This window comes from Rhinopithecus bieti, unplaced genomic scaffold (assembly GCF_001698545.2).
Source record: "Rhinopithecus bieti isolate Rb0 unplaced genomic scaffold, ASM169854v2 scaffold_38981, whole genome shotgun sequence".
Taxonomy (NCBI): Eukaryota; Metazoa; Chordata; class Mammalia; order Primates; family Cercopithecidae; genus Rhinopithecus; species Rhinopithecus bieti.
The window spans coordinates 211,678-227,688 of NW_016819573.1; the positions used below are offsets into that span (position 1 = coordinate 211,678).

Here is a 16,011-nt window from a genome sequence, read left to right on the forward strand (position 1 = left end):
TTGAGACAGGGCCTCACTCTGTCGCCCAGGCTGGAGTGCAGTGGCGCAATCTCGGCTCCCTGCAGCCTCCTCCTCTCAGGCTCAGGTGATCCTTCCACCTCAGTCTTTTTTTTTTTTTTTTTTTTTTTTTGAGACGGAGTCTCGCTCTGTCGCCCAGGCTGGAGTGCAGTGGCTGGATCTCAGCTCACTGCAAGCTCCGCCTCCCGGGTTTATGCCATTCTCCTGCCTCAGCCTCCCGAGTAGCTGGGACTACAGGCGCCCGCCACCTCGCCCGGCTAGTTTTTTTTGTATTTTTCAGTAGAGACGGGGTTTCACCGTGTTAGCCAGGATGGTCTCGATCTCCTGACCTCGTGATCCGCCCCTCTCGGCCTCCCAAAGTGCTGGGATTACAGGCCTGAGCCACCGCGCCCGGCCACTCACCTCAGTCTTCCGAGGAGCTGGGATTAAGGCACACGACACCACGGCCAGTTAATTTTTGTTTTGTTTTTTTTTGTAGAGACAGGGTTTCACCATGTTGCCCAGGCTGGTCTCAAATTCCTGGACTCGAGTTATCCACCTCCCTCAGCCTACCGGCATGAGCCGCCGCACACAGCCAGATTGTTCTTTTGGTCTAGGCATGCCCCCTTCTAGCTTCCGTTCTAACATACTCATCGGCTTGGAGAGGGAAGTGAATGGCAGCCTGTCAGTCCCGCAAAGGCTTCTGAGATTATCTGGTTCAACATGTTACGTGTGGGCCGGGCGCGGTGGCTCAAGTCTGTAATCCCAGCACTTTGGGAGGCCGAGACGGGCGGATCACGAGGTCAGGAGATCGAGACCATCCTGGTTAACACAGTGAAACCCCGTCTCTACTAAAAAAATATAAAAATCTAGCCGGGCGCCTGTAGTCCCAGCTACTGCGGAGGCTGAGGCAGGAGAGGCGGGAGCTTGCAGTGAGCTGAGATCCGGCCACTGCACTCCAGCCTGGGCGACAGAGCGAGACTCCATCTCAAAAAAAAAACAAAAAACAAAACAAACAACAACAAAAAAAACATGTTACGTGTGGTAAAACTGAGGCTCAGAAGTTCAAATGGGCTTATGCAACGTCATACGGCGAACTAGAGGCCCCAGACCTCCAGCCTGGGCCTTAGTCATCTGGCCAACGGCCCACAGTCCCCAGGCCAGGCTGCCAGAAGGGCAAGCAGGTGGAAAGGAATTGCAACTAGAATTTATGGTGTACGGTTAATCCATGTTAGATGCTAACTGCAGTGAGGCCTTGAATGCCGAGTTGCTCACAGACCCACCCAGCAGCAGCTCGGCCTGGGAGTGGCAGGTGAGGGGGAGCAAAGGGCAGCTGGGGTGGACATGGAGCTGGCTGGGTGTGTCCCAGGCCTCTCCCTCTCATCTCTAGGCCTCACCTATCAGCGCTTCCTTCCTGGGCAGGGCTGAGGATTCACTCACTGCCCACGGCCGGCTGGGCAGGGACAGGAGAATGAGAGGCCTCCGCTGGCGTTACACTCGGCTGGTAAGGGTTCCAGCTCCGGCTGTGGTGCAGGTTAGGAGGTGGAAGGAGGTGAGGTCTCTAGCAGGCTGGGGCCTGGGCTAGGGTTGGATGCGGGTGGTGACTTGTTCCCCTCTCCAGTCCCTCCCTGGCAGGCCTGTGGTTTGGAGCAAGGACTGACTCAGGAACGTGGGGTCTTAACCCCCCTCCTCCAAGGTCCTCAAGGAGGACAGACCGATGTCTCTGTCCCTTCCTCCCTGGAGTGGGTGCTGGATGGAGCTCTGTTCAGAGCCACACACAGCTAGACCCTGCCTCAGGCCTGAGCCTGGAGAACAGAGAGGGGCAGGAGAGGGGGTCCTGTCCATCTCTCAGCCCCTGAGAGGTCTCTTCTTCCTGGGAAAAGCCTTCAAGGTCATTGTGTGGAGGCACGTGCACACATACATATACACACTCACACACATACACATGCAAACACACACACTCAAACATACTCAAATGCACTCACACACTCGGACACACACACGCACTCAAATACACACACACATACTCAAATGCACTCACACACGCAAACACACATACAGACATATACACATTCAAACACACACACTAAACACGCACACACTCACACACACTCTGGTACAGAGTGGAAGCTCAATTGAATGAATGAGTGAGTGAATAATGATGCCCCTGATGGATGTACATATTTACACCATCTCAACTCACACAAACACATTGATATATAAATACACAAATTTACACTCACTACCTCCTCACATTGATGTGCCTACACAACTCTATTCCAAGCCAACACACAATTCACATAGACAAACACATTTTACATGAACTTACATATATGATCTCACATATGACTGCGTGCATCATTTCACGGGCTTCATGGGGAAACCTTTGGGCTTCATTTTCTTCCTTTGGAAAATGCTGATAAATAAGCCGGGCGTGGTGGCTCACGCCTGTAATCCCAGCACTTTGGGAGGCCGAGCCAGGCGGATCACCTGGGGTCAGGAGTTTGAGACCAGCCTGGCCAACATGAGGAAACAGGCATGTTGGTGGGCATCTGTAGTCCCAGCTACTTGGGAGGCTGCGACAAGAAAATTGCTTGAACCTGGGAACCGGAGGTCACAGTGAGCCAAGATTGCACCACTGAACTCCCGCCTGGGTGACAGAGCAAGATCCTGTCTCAAAAAAAAAAAAAAAAAAGGTGAAGAAGAAATACACAGAGATCACAGACAGCGCACACTGAACACACTGAACACACTGAGCACACTGAGCACACTGAGCACACTGAGCACACTGAACACACTGAACACACTGAGCACACTGAACACACTGAACACAGGCCTGGGTGAGGCTGGACTTTCTGTTGTTTTCATTATTCAATGTACAAACACACACAATTGAAGCTTCCAGGGCTGGGCCACCATCTGCCTTCTCCTCTGCTCCCAAGCTTAGAACTTGATCCCTGCCACCCACCCAGGATCCAGGGCAAACAGGCCGACAAACCGCAGGGCCTACGGCCCCATCTGAGCCTTGTGGGGTGCTGGCGGGGGTCGGGGGGACTGTGCTCCAGCCCTGAGCCGGCAGGGACCAGGGAGGAAGCAGGCTGGCAGCAGGGGCAGCATCCTGTCTGTCGTGGAAACCCCCAACTACCCTGGGCTGGGCTGGGGGTTACAGGCACATGGGCAGGGAGTGATGAGGTGGCCCGAGGGGGCTCCTGGGCTCAGGAGATGGTAGAAGCTGGGACCTCCTGTCCCTGGACCCACCAGGCCTCTTTATGTTTTCGCAGCCCACCCAGGTGGAGGACACCCTGTCTGGGGAGGAGGGTAACGAAGAGGAAGAGGAGGAGGAGGCAGCTCCAGACCCAGCTGCTGCTCCTGAGGATCCCATGGTGCCCCAGCTGACAGAAGCCAGCCAAGTTTTGAGTGCCTCAGATATTAGGCAGGTCCGGACACTGCCCATGGCACAAGAATTTCAGCCCTAAACCTGAGTCTCACCCTCCTGCCCTATACCAGCCACACCAGAGGCACCTAGAGTCATCCTTGCTCTGTTCTCATCATGCATTACTTCTGGCAAATTGCTTCTTCTCTCGGGGCTTTGCTTCCTTTCTTGTAAAATCATCCAGTGTTGCTAGCACCTCCCTCTACACTGGGCCAAGAGGTTAAGGAGGTAAAGAAAGAGGCTAGGACAGGCGCGGTGGCTCATGCCTGTAATCCCAGCACTTTGGGAGGCCAAGGCAGGGGGATTGCTTGAGGCCAGGAGTTGGAGACCAGCCTGGCCAACATGGCAAAATCCTGTCTCTACTAAAACTACAAAAATTAGCTGGGTGTGGTGGTGTGCACCTGTAGTCCCAGCTACTCGGGAGGCTGAGGCACGAGATTTGCTTGGACCCAGGAGGCGAAGGTTGCAGTGAGCTGAGATTGTGTTGCTCTACTCTGGCCTGGGTGACAGAGTGAGACTCTGTCTGAAAGGGAAAAAAGGAAAGAGACTAATTCCTACATAGAAGCAGCCCTTGGGAACTGAGGCCAAAGTTGGAAAGGGGTGGGTGGATGAGACGATGGATCAGGCAGAGGGGTTCAGCATCTTTCCTATTCTCTGGCCTCTGGGGGCCAGGGTGACTGAGCAGAAACAGTCCCGAGAGTCCTGACCCGGGTTCAAATCCTGGCTCTGCCATTCACTACCCATGTGAGCTTTGGGCTAGTTGTTCCACCTCCCTGAGCCTCAGTTTCCTCATCTGTAACATGGGAATAATAACCCTTATCTCTGAGGGCTATTGCTAATGGCATGAAAGTCCCTAGAAACAGCAAACTGCTCTATCGCCTGTAAAGCACTGGGCTGGATGCATGGTGGCTGTCCAAGCCCATCCCCAGGATATGGCAGGAGGGAGCAAGAACTCCTCCATTCACCTCCAGCCCTGTCCCCAGCTCAGCTTTCACTTCCCACCAAGAGTCACCGGCCATCCCTGGAGTCTGGTCTTCTGTACGTCGAGGGACGGTTTCAGCCTGCAGAGCCTGTACCGGCAGATGGAGGGCTGCAGCGGGCCAGTGCTGCTGGCGCTCAGGGACCAGGACGGGCAGGTGAGCTGGGCAGGGGTGCCACCCGAGGCTCTGGGGGCACCCCACCAGGTACCCGTGGGTCCCGACCCAACGCAGCTCAGGGACGAGCAGGCAGAGTGAAAGACTAAGTCACCTATAATGGACACTGATGATGGCAATGAGACCTGTTCACTCAGAGCCATTCCCCCATTTATGCGTTCAACACATCTACATGGGGCGCCTTCTGTGTTCCAGGTGAGAGGTGGGATAGAGCAGATCAACCCAGAAGCAGCCCCAGCTCTCTTGGAGCTAATGGTCTAATAGGGGAAGGGTCAGACAATTAAGCAAATAATCATTTGACTGTAAAACTGCATCTTCATCCTCAGAAGTAGAAGAAAGTGTGGGGGGTGCCGGGCACGGTGGCTCACACCTGTAATCCCAGCACTTTGGGAGGCTGAAGCAGGAGGATTGCGTCAGTCCAGGAGTTCAAGACCAGCCTGGACAACATAGCCAGACCCTGTCTCTAAAATAAACAAAACAAAACAAACAACAACAACAAAATTAGCCAGGTGTGGTGGTGTTTGCCTATAGTCCCAGCAACTGCAGCTGGGGGCATTGTAGAGGGGTTGAGGCTGCAGTGAGCCATGATTGCACCACTGCACTCCAGCCTGGGTGACAGAGTGAGACCCTGTCTGGAAAAAAAAAAAAAAAGATATACACTGGCATTAAACTGATGTCAGAAGGAAACGTACCAAAATATTAAGAGTGATTATCTTGGGGAAGAAGGAGGAGGACTGGGAGATGGCTTTACTTTTTTTATTTTGCTTGTCTATAACTGCTACTTTTTTCTGTGATTACTTGCATAGAATATATATATATATATATAATATTTTTTTTAAGATGGAGTCTCGCTCTGTCACCCAGACTGGAGTGTAGTGGTGTGATCTCAACTCACTGCAACCTCCACCTCCTGAGTTCGAGTGATTCTCCTAACTCAGCCTCCCAAGTAGCTGGGATTACAGGTGCCCACCACCATGCCTGGTTAATTTTTGTATGTTTAAGTAGAGACAGGATTTCGCTATGTTGGCCAGGCTGGCCTTGAACTCCTGACCTCAGGTGATCAGCCCACCCCAGTCTCCCCAAAGTGTTGGGATTACAGGCATGAGCCATCGCACTTGGCCTAGAGTAAGTATATTTAAGAAAAAGGAGGGCCCTGACCGCCCAGAGAAGGAAGCCAGCAGGACCTCTTCCTTGGGGAGCATTAAGGGAAAGGATGCATAAGGATTCCTCCTCTTGGGTGTGGAGCCCCCATGCCTCAGCTCTGCCCCAGCTTCCCAGGTGACCTCTAGGATGAGCCTGTATTACTAAACCTGAAGAATGAGGGTCGTCAGAGGACCCCCAGCTCCTTCCAGCTGCAGACTGCAACTTCCGCTTTCCAGATATTTGGAGCCTTCTCCTCCTCGGCTATCCAACTCAGCAAAGGCTTCTATGGTACTGGCGAGACATTCCTCTTCTCCTTCTCACCACAGCTGAAGGTGATGTTCCCAACCTTCCACGGGGGGAGTGGGGCGTGTGGAGAGACAAAGCTCGTGGGGTCCCAGTGGCCCCCAGCTCCATCCTCCACGATGGGCTGCCTGGTGTGCCACCATCCTTCCACAGGGGGAATGAGCAGGGCAGTGGTGGGCAGAGCATCCCCCTTGACCTGTCTGTCCTGCATTTAAAACATACTTGGTGGGTCTGGCCGGGCGTGGTGGCTCACGCCTGTAATCCCAGCACTTTGGAAGGCTGAGGCGGGCGGATCACGAGGTCGGGAGATCGAGACCATCCTGGCTAACATGGTGAAACCCCGTCTCTACTAAAAAATACAAAAAATTAGCCGGTGTGGTGGCAGGCGCCTGTAGTCCCAGCTATTCGGGAGGCTGAGGCAGGAGAATGGCATGAACCGGGGAGGCGGAGCTTGCAGTGAGCCGAGATCGCGCCACTGCACTCCAGCCTGGGCGACAGAGCGAGACTCCGTCTCAAAAAAAAAAAAAAAAAAAAATACTTGGTGGGTCTCTGGCAACCGCTGACTGGCTGAGAGGAGGGAGGACCATGCTTTCCAGGGACAGGGTGGGAAGACAAGACAGACCTGAGGGCGTGGTGGCAGGACGACGAAGAAGGACACAGCCAGTGGCTTCTCAGGAAGTATGGGGGCCAGGCACCGTGGCTCATGCCTGTAATCCTACTTTGGGAGGCCAAACGAAGGTGGATTGCTTGAGTCCAGGAGTTCAAGACCTGCCTGGGCAACATAGTGAGACCCCATCTCTACAAAAAATACAAAAATTAGCCAGACATGGTAGAGCACACCTGTAGTCCCAGCTACTTGAGAGGCTGATGAGGGAGGATCGTTTAAGCCTGGAAGGTTGAGGCTGTGGTGAGCTGTGATCGCACCACTGCATTCCAGCCTGGGCAACACAGCAAGACCCTGTCTCCAAAAAAAAAAGAAATACGGGGTGAGGTCATTGCTGGAGGAAGGTGAAGGATCGGGTATCGCAGTCATCACAGGTGTGGGAAGGGAGGGAAGCCTGCTGGAGAACACCGGAGCAGCAGAAGTGCCGCTGGGTCGTGCGAGTGGCAGCTTGGGTTGTAAGGTTAGGGCGCCGCCACTTCTGTGCCTGCTTCTTCAGCAGCATTGGCTGCTCAGCGCAGGCCTGCAGAGAGGGGACACCAGAGAGTGGACTGCAGAGAGCGGGCAGCCAGGGTTAGAGGTTTTGCCCAACTGGTTTAACAGCAGCAGAGAGGGAAAGAAAGTTGAAGGGAGTGACAATACAACATGGACCACAGAACCTCGACTGGAGAAGGAGGGGAGGGAAGCAGGGGGCACAGCGGGACACCAAGGCAAAGGTGGGCTCGGCCTGAGAGGTCTCCTTGACGTCAAAGGCTTGGAGTAGTGACAGCAGTTGGACAATGTGTTGGAAGACAGGATACAGTGGACAGAGAGAGGGACATTTGAAATAGGCTGTGGAAGAGCCACCTGCCATCCTTGCTGAGGACAAATTCTCAGATGTGACCATGGAAGACAGCAGCAGAAACCCATTCTAGGGCAGGGCCTGGACAGGTCCACGTGGATAGTGAAGTTTACCAGAGAGCTGTGAAGGGTTGGGGGTGGTGAGTCAGAGCTCAAGTTTCTAATTAATGACGAGTGGGAGAGTGAAAGGCACAAGATGACTGGTATAGTCAGGTGGCTCGACCTGCCCAGGAGCTGGGTGAGAATAATAGTCCCAAACGTCTTCCATCCAAAGATTTCCTGCCTCTGGGTTATTTATCCACTAAAGCCACTGAGCAGTACCTGCTTGGCACAGAGCAGACTATTTTTACTACTAGTAAAAATGGCCAGGCCAAGCGCTGTGACTCATGCCTATAATCCCAGCACTCTTAGGGAGGCAGAGGCAGGAGGATCGCTTGAGCCCAGGAGTTCAAGACCAGCCTGGGCAACAGAGCAAGATGCTATTTTCCACAAAAAGGAAAAAACAAAAACAAAACAAAAAATGGCCAGGTGCAGTGGCCGGCTCACACCTGTAATCCCAGCATTTTTCGGGACTGAGGTGGGAGGATTGCTTGAGCTCAGGAGTTCAAGACCAGCCTGGGCAACAGAGTGAGATGCTGTCTCTTGAAAAAAAATTTTTTTTTAATTGTTCAATGGATGAAGTCGTTCCAGGTATTTTGCTATTAGAGATCTCTCCAATGCACAGACTAAGATTCCTTCAGACACATCCAATCACACAGTCATCTGGTCTCATGACAGGGAGTTCACAAGGAGCTACGGACTGCTTTGCTAAAGGCAAAATACACCATATCTATTGCATTGCTGCCATCAGCTGGAGGGGCTCCATCAAGCTTCCCAGGATCCAGGAAAGGGTGAGGGAGGCATAGTGAGCCAGTGCTGGTACTACTCATCACCACTTGCCTTCCTGAACTTAAGTCTTAGTTCTAAAGTTCTAGAATTTTCCTTCCATTGCACTGACAGCTCCTAGTAGAATCTTTTGCTGGTTCCTCCTCATCTTCCCAGCCTTTCAACATCAGAGCTCAGGTGTTGGTTCTCATCTCTTCTCTAGCGACCCTCATTTATTCTGTGGTTTCATCCATTCCCACAGCTCTTCATGCTGCCTGTATACTAATGGCCTCTTCCCTGGACTCCAATCTCACATATATCCAACAACTGTCCATCATCTCTCTTTGCATCTCAAACATGGCATTTCTTTTCTCTTTTTTTTCTGAGACAGAGTCTCACTCTGTCACCCAGGCTGGAGTACAGTGGCGCCATCTCAGCTCACCACAGCCTCCACCTCCTGGGCTCAACTGATCCTCCTGCCTCAGCCTCCCAAGTAGCTGGGACTATGGGCACATGCCACCATGCCTGGCTCATTTTTGTAATTTTGTAGAGACGGGGTTTCACCATGTTGCCCAGGCTGGTTTTGAATTCCTGAGCTCAAGTGATATGCCTGCTTCCACCTCCCAAAGTGCTGGTATTACAGGTATGAGCGCTGCATCTGGCCCCAAACATAGCATTTCCAGCTTATCATGTCCCAAACAGAGCTCCTGGCTTTCCCGCACAAAGCCTCTTCCTCCTGCTATCTTCCCCCATCAAAGTGAATGGCATCTCCCTCTCCTGCTGCTGAGATAGAAAGTCTTGAAGTCCTCCTTAACTCTTGTCTTTCACAACTTCACATCTGAGCTGTCAGCGAATTCTGATAGCTCTGCTTTCTCTCTATATTCGGGATCCACCACTGCCATGTCCTTTGCTGCCATCTTGGTTCAAGCCACCATCATTACTTGTGTGTCCCTGCTATTGCCTCCTAAAAGGTCTCTCACTGCCTCCACTTCAGTCAGCACAGTAGCTGGAGCAATCCTTTCAAAAGGTAAGCCAGGGCAGGACGCAGTGGCTCATGCCTGTAATCCCAGCACTTTGGGAGGCCGAGGTGGGTGGATCACTTGCGGTCAGGAGTTTGAGACCCATCTGGCCAACATGGTGAAACCCCATCTCTACTAAAAACACAAAAATTAGCCAGGCGTGGTAGTATGCGCCTGTAATCCCAGCTACTCGGTAGGCTGAGGCATGAGAATCTCTTGAACCTGGAGGAGGCAGAGGTTGCAGTGAGTTGAGATCGTGCCACTGCACTCCAGCCAGGGTGACAGAGTGAGACTCTGTCTTAACACAAATTTAAAAAAAGGTGGGGGGAAGCTAGAACTCACAGCATGTCACTCCTTGGCTTCCTCTTTCACTTGGGGAAGAGCCAAAGTGTGTCCAATGATCTACGTCCCTACGCCTTCTGGCCTCTCCCTGAATGGCATGTCTTGCTACTTTTCCTTTCTCTCACTCTGCTCCAACCACACTGACCTCTGAGCTGGTCCGCAAACATGGAACTTCACGTCTTTAATGTAAATAAAGAGAAATAAAACAGGGTCTGGGAGGAAGGGCTGCTTCAGATAGGGTGGTCCAGGAAATTTCTCTGAGATGACATTTGGGTGGAAGGATGAGAGGTGGGCCCTCTGAGGATCCGGGGGAATTGCATTCTGGGCAGAGGGATTCTAGGGCAGGAACGGGCTTTGGGTGTTCCAGGGATGGAAAGACTGGAGTAGCTAATGTGTAGTCAATAAGGGGGAGAAGGGGCCAGAGAGAAAACCAGGGGTTAGAGCTGGCTGCACTTTTAAGTTTTGACAGTTTTTTTTTGTTTTTGTTTTTTAGAGTTGGGGTCTTGCTCTGTTACCCATTGCTAGAGTGCAGAGGTGCAACCATAGCTCACCGTAGCCTCCATTCCTGGGCTGAAGTTATCCTTCCACCTTAGCCTCCCTAATAGCTGGGACTATAGGTGCACACCACCATGACCAGCTAGGTTTAAAAAAATTTTTTTAGGGCCGGGCGCAGTGACTCACGCCTGTAATCCCAGCTCTTTGGGAGGGTGAGGCAGGCAGATCATGAGGTCAGTAGATTGAGACCAGCCTGGGCGACATGGTGAAACCCGTCTCTACTAAAATACAAAAAGTTAGCTGGGCGTGGTGGCACGTGCCTGTAGTCCCAGCTACTCGGGAGGCTGAGGGAGGGGAATTGTTTGAACTCTGGAGGCGGAGGTTGCAGTGAGCCGAGATTGCGCCACTACACTCCAGCCTGGTGACAGAGCGAGACTCCGTATCAAAAGAGAGAAAGAGAAAAAAATTTTTTTAGAGATAGGGGAGGGTCTTACTTTGTTGCCCTGGTTGGTCTAGAACTCCTGACCTCAAGGAAACTCCTGGCCTCAAGTGATCCTCCTGCCTCAGCCTACTGAGTAGCTGGGATTACAGGTGCACACCATCACACCTGGCTAGTTAAAAAATTGCTGGGATTACAGGCATGAGCCACTGCACCAGGCCCAGGCTGCACTTCTGGCCATTGTTAAGTTTAATTTTATCCCCACTGCAATGGGAAGCCATTGGAGGACTTAGGCAGAGGAAACATCTGATTTGGACGTCGAACAGATCACGCAGATTGCAGTGTGGGTATGGCTGCAGGTACAAACAGTGGAGGCAGAGGGACCAGCTGGGAGGCTGTGATCCAGGCAGAGGATAGGATAGAAATGGCGGCAGGCAGGCTACGTCTAGAGCTGCGAGGCTTGTTGATGAGCTGGATGTGAGGCAGCGCTGAAGCGCAGGCGGACTGGTGTTGTCCGGGTGAGAGGCGACGATGAGTTACTTAATGGCAGTATCAGTCCCCACTCCTGGCCTGGACTGCTCCCCTCCTCCCTCCAGCTTTGGAAACAGGAAGCCTCAGAGGTTGTTGTCCTATTCTAGAACAAGGTGGCTTCTAGGCTGTAGGAATTCAAACTAAAGGGCATGTGGCGGTGACTCCAAGGAGACTGAGAAGAGAAACCCCAAGATCCCTGAACCCGGAGTCCCACCTGTGGCTCGGCTGCGGCCTGGATGCAGTTCCCACCACAACATTGCCACCCAGTGGTTCGGGGTCAAACTGCAAGGGCGGGACTCGCTCCCGTAGTAACCTGAGCCTTTCCCATCACCCAGGTCTTTAAGTGGACTGGAAGCAACTCTTTCTTTGTGAAGGGAGACTTGGATTTACTGATGATGGGCAGTGGCAGGTGAGTGTCTCAGTCCTCCTGAGTCTTGGGGTGGTCTGTGTTCTGGTCCCTTTCCCTCTGCTGAACTGCTGGGCTAGGCTGCCCTTGATGCAATGGTGAGGCTGGTGGGAACTCTCAGGCTGTTCCCTTCATTGCTCAGCCTCCCAGCCAACCCCCTCACCCTCACGTTAAGCCAGTATTAAGCGGAAAGGATGTATGAGTGCCCCCACCGAAGTGTTACAGCTGGTGACAGTTTAGTCTGAATGTATGCAACTTTTGGAATAGAATTCCACATGGTTGGATGAGGCTAGCGTCAAGAGATGAGTGTGCCTCGTTTTTCCATCAGCCCAGGAATTGCAGGGGACATTAACTCATTGCAGGAGCCTCCCTCGGTCAGGACAGGGGATAGAGAGAGGTAGGGAAAAAAAGTTGATCTCATCCTGGTGTGACCTTTACATTCAGGGGGCATGCGTCTTATCCTGAGGGCAGGGATGAGAACATTGCTTGATTAGTACCAGGCAAATTCTTTGCTCTCCCAACTGCCTGAAAAGCCTCCATTGAGGGGCAGCTTGGCACAGAACACATCAGCCATTGCTGATCTGCAGGAATTCACTTCCTAGCTCCGGCTGAGGTTTTCTATCAAATAAGGGGATTAGAATGGATGCTCTGAAGTATTTGGGCTCTCAGAGTTTGCACCCCGAGATGTACTAGCTTTGGTTAAAGAATTGCCATTTTTAATTTTTATTTTTTTATTTTTTTTTGAGACAGAGTCTCGCTCTGTCACCCAGGCTGGAGTGCAGTGGTGTGATCTCAGCTCACCGCAACTTCCCCCTCCCAGGTTCAAGTGATTCTCCTGCCTCAGCCTCTGGAGTAGCTGGGACTACAGGTGCTCGCCACCACGCTCGGCTAATTTTTGTATTAAGAACTGCCATCTTGGGCCAGGCTCATGCCTGTAATCCCAGCACTTTGGGAGGCCGAGGTGGGCGGATCATGAAGTCCGGATATTGAGGCCAGCCTGGCTACCACGATGAAACCCCACCTCTACTAAAAATACAAAAAATTAGCCAAGCGTGGTGGCTGGCGCCTGTAGTCCCAGCTACTTGGGAGGCTGAGGCAGGAGAATGGCGTGAACCCGGGAGGCGGAGCTTGCAGTGAGCCAAGATCGCACCACTGCACTTCAGCCTGGGCAACAGAGCAAGACACCTACCGAAAAAAAAAAAAAATTGCCATCTTGGCTGGGTGCGGTGGCTCATGCCTGTAATTCCAGCACTTTGGCATGAGATGGGCAAGATTACTTGAGGTCAGGAGTTCGAGAGCACTCTGGCCAATGTGGTGAAACCCTGTCTCTACTAAAAAATACAAAAATTAGCTGGGCATGGTGGCAGGCATCTGTAGTCCCAGCTACTCGGGAGGCTGAGGTGGGAGAATTGCTTCAACCTGGAAGGTGGAGGTTGCAGTGAGCCGAGATCACGCATTGCACTCCTGGGCAACAGAGTGAGACTCCATCTCAAAAAAAAAAAAAAAAAGAAAAAAAAAAAAAAAAAAAAAAAAAAAAAAAAAAAAAAAAAAAAAAAAAACAATAAAAATAAAAAAAAAAAAAAAAAAATAAAAATTGCCATTTTAAAAATGCCCCAAATTTTTTTTTTTTTTTTTTGAGACAGAGTCTCGCTCTGTCACCCAGGCTGGAGCGCAGTGGCCAGATCTCAGCTCACTGCAAGCTCCGCCTCCTGGGTTTACGCCATTCTCCTGCCTCAGCCTCCCGAGTAGCTGGGACTACAGGCGCCCGCCACCTCGCCCGGCTAGTTTTTTGTACTTTTTAGTAGAGACGGGGTTTCACCGTGTTAGCCAGGATGGTCTCGATCTCCTGACCTCGTGATCCGCCCGTCTCGGCCTCCCAAAGTGCTGGGATTACCGGCTTGAGCCACCGCGCCCGGCCTTCCAAATGTTCTGTGGGCTGTGGTGACAGTTGCGCCACTGTATATACTTATTAAAATACTGAACTGTTCAAAAAATACTCTTAGTCGGGCGTGGTGGCTCACGCCTGTAATCCCAGCACTTTGGGAGGCCAAGGCAGGCAGATCGCTTGAGGTCAGGAGTTCGAGACCAGCCTGGCCAACATAGCAAAACCCCATCTCTACTAAACATACAAAAATTAACCAGGTATAGTGGTGGGTGGCCTGTAATCCCAGTTACTCGGGAGGCTGAGGTAGGAGAATTGCTTGAACCCGGGAGGTAGAGGTTGTGGTGAGCCAAGGTCGTGCCACTGCACTCCAGCCTGGGTGACAAAGCAAGACTCTATCTCAATAAATAAATAAACAAACAAACAAAAAAATACTCTCAACCCCATGGGGAACAATGTGCTGAGTCCCCAATAATTCAGTATAAATTTCTTTAAGGGGAGGTAAGACAGGTGAAACTGGGCTGCCATCCTGGCATGGCCAATCAGTGGCAGAGCCTGAGGGTTTCAGCATGCAGGAGTGAGCTGCACCAAGACTGTCCTCTTCTCTCTAGTGGCCGGTTTGGGCTGTGGTTGGATGGAGACTTGTTTCACGGGGGAAGCTCCCCTTGCGCAACCTTCAACAACGAGGTGCTGGCCCGGCGGGAACAGTTCTGTGTCCAGGAGCTGGAGGCCTGGCTTCTCAGCTGATGGCCCTGCGGCAACAGGTACTCAGCCCTGCTCACGATGCCACCCAGGCCTTCCTGACACACGGCAGCCCGTGCTGTTCGAAATACAGATGCTGAAGGGCCCTAGAGTTGGCTGAGGCTGCTGGCCAGCCTCCTTGTGGCCTGGGGACCCAAGATACGGGTGGGGGCAGGCACTGCTCTTTTGCAAAGGTGACTCTGAAGGATTAAAAGATGCTTACACCTTACCCAAGCAGCACTGAGACCCTAAGCTAACAGGATCTTAGAAAACTAAGAAAAATCCACATCCCTTCCCATGCTAGTGCCTGCCTCCTGGCAAAGGGAAGATTTTTCACTATGCTGTTCCCCACCAGCTACTGAACGAGGAAAACCAACCTCATGAACATTATCATTTTAGAGGTTCTACAACGAATTCATGTTTATAGTAGAAAAACTAGAAGGCATTAAAAAAATGAAAATTGCCTAAAATTCAACCCCCTCAACTCTAACATTTTCATGTATATCCTTCCAGACAATGTTCCATGAATATGTGTGTGTGTGTATTCTTACAAAAACGGGACTCTACTCTGTATGTGTGGAAATGATTTACAGAATATTGTCAAACCTTAGAAACCTGGGCTTGAGCACTGGAACTAATAAAGACTCTAGCAGCATCATTCATCCTCTGGCCTGCTGCAGAACGTTGAGGCCCTTTTGTCTGCCACCAGTGCCAGGTTCTTGTGAATCTGCTATTTAATTTCATGATGAAGATATGAAAGGAACAAATGAGTAATATGTATATTCAGACAAATAAGTCGAAAACTTTGTAGAACACAACTTTCAAGATGGAGATACATTCACGAAGCTTTATTGCAGCTGTTTCCCTTATCCAGTTGAAGTGGCCATTTTAATTTGCAGTTCTATTTACATTCCCAGGGTAACCACGTTCAGTAACTCTCTAGAGGCTAAGCTGTTAAAATTTCCATTTTTATACAAATAGCGAAGATGTTTCTTTCCTTCTTTTTTTTTTTTTCGTTTGAGACAGAGTTTCGTTCTTGACCCCCAGGCTGGAGTGCAGTAGTGATCTTGGCTTACTGCACACTCCGCCTCCCGGGTTCAAGTGATTCTCTTGCCTCGGCCTCCCGAGTAGCTGGGATTACAAGCACACACCACCACAATTTCGCCTGGCTAATTTCTGTATTTTCAGCAGAGACTGGGTTTCACCATGTTGGCCAGGCTGGTCTTGAACTCTTTACCTCAAGTGATCCACCCACCTCGGCCTCCCAACCTGCTGGGATTACAGGTGGGATTACAGACGTGAGCCACTTCGCCTGGCCAAGATGTTTCTTAAGGAAAATGTAACCTTGTAAATAGCGCAGAGTTATCATAATGAAAACAGTTGCAAAGAACATAAAGTACAGCTGCCTTACGTGTAACAAAAGATGCAAACAAAATCCATTCAAGTTGTTTCACAGACAGCACAGTGACACAGTATTAGGACTACAGAATCTCAGAGTAAACCACAATAATTTAAAGGTAAGATACACAGAAATAAAATGATTTTAACACAATATGACATTCCTGAGGCACCTTGGCTAAAGTGGGAATGACCTAGTGCCATGGCTGACCTCACTTGTGCGTCGCTGAGCCCATATGTGAACAGATCGCCCCGATACCATGGTAGGCATGAGAGGAGAACGGTTTTAACTATTCTCTTATGAATTGTAACCAACCCCTATTATCTACTGATGGATGGAATGTGGGGCGGGGGGCGGGGGTG

At 51.2% G+C, this 16,011-nt stretch overlaps 1 protein-coding gene across 3 annotated transcripts in view; it reads left to right on the forward strand.

The window, feature by feature from the left end:
- The window catches only part of TLDC2 (TBC/LysM-associated domain containing 2), a 17,505-nt gene extending 2,222 nt beyond the window's left edge, over positions 1-15,283 (forward strand). The window contains exons 2-7 of one of the 3 annotated variants that reach the window (XM_017859096.1): positions 1,420-1,501; positions 3,279-3,434; positions 4,402-4,566; positions 5,964-6,059; positions 11,557-11,630; positions 14,121-15,283. In XM_017859096.1, coding sequence (XP_017714585.1) covers positions 1,420-1,501; positions 3,279-3,434; positions 4,402-4,566; positions 5,964-6,059; positions 11,557-11,630; positions 14,121-14,256 — 709 coding nt within the window. In that variant the 3' untranslated portion in view covers positions 14,257-15,283. Of the gene's footprint in view, positions 1-1,387; positions 1,502-3,278; positions 3,435-4,401; positions 4,567-5,963; positions 6,060-11,556; positions 11,631-14,120 lie in introns of all 3 variants that reach the window. The other 2 variants (XM_017859098.1, XM_017859097.1) reach the window with 2 other exon arrangements.
- The last annotated feature ends 728 nt before the right edge of the window (positions 15,284-16,011 follow it).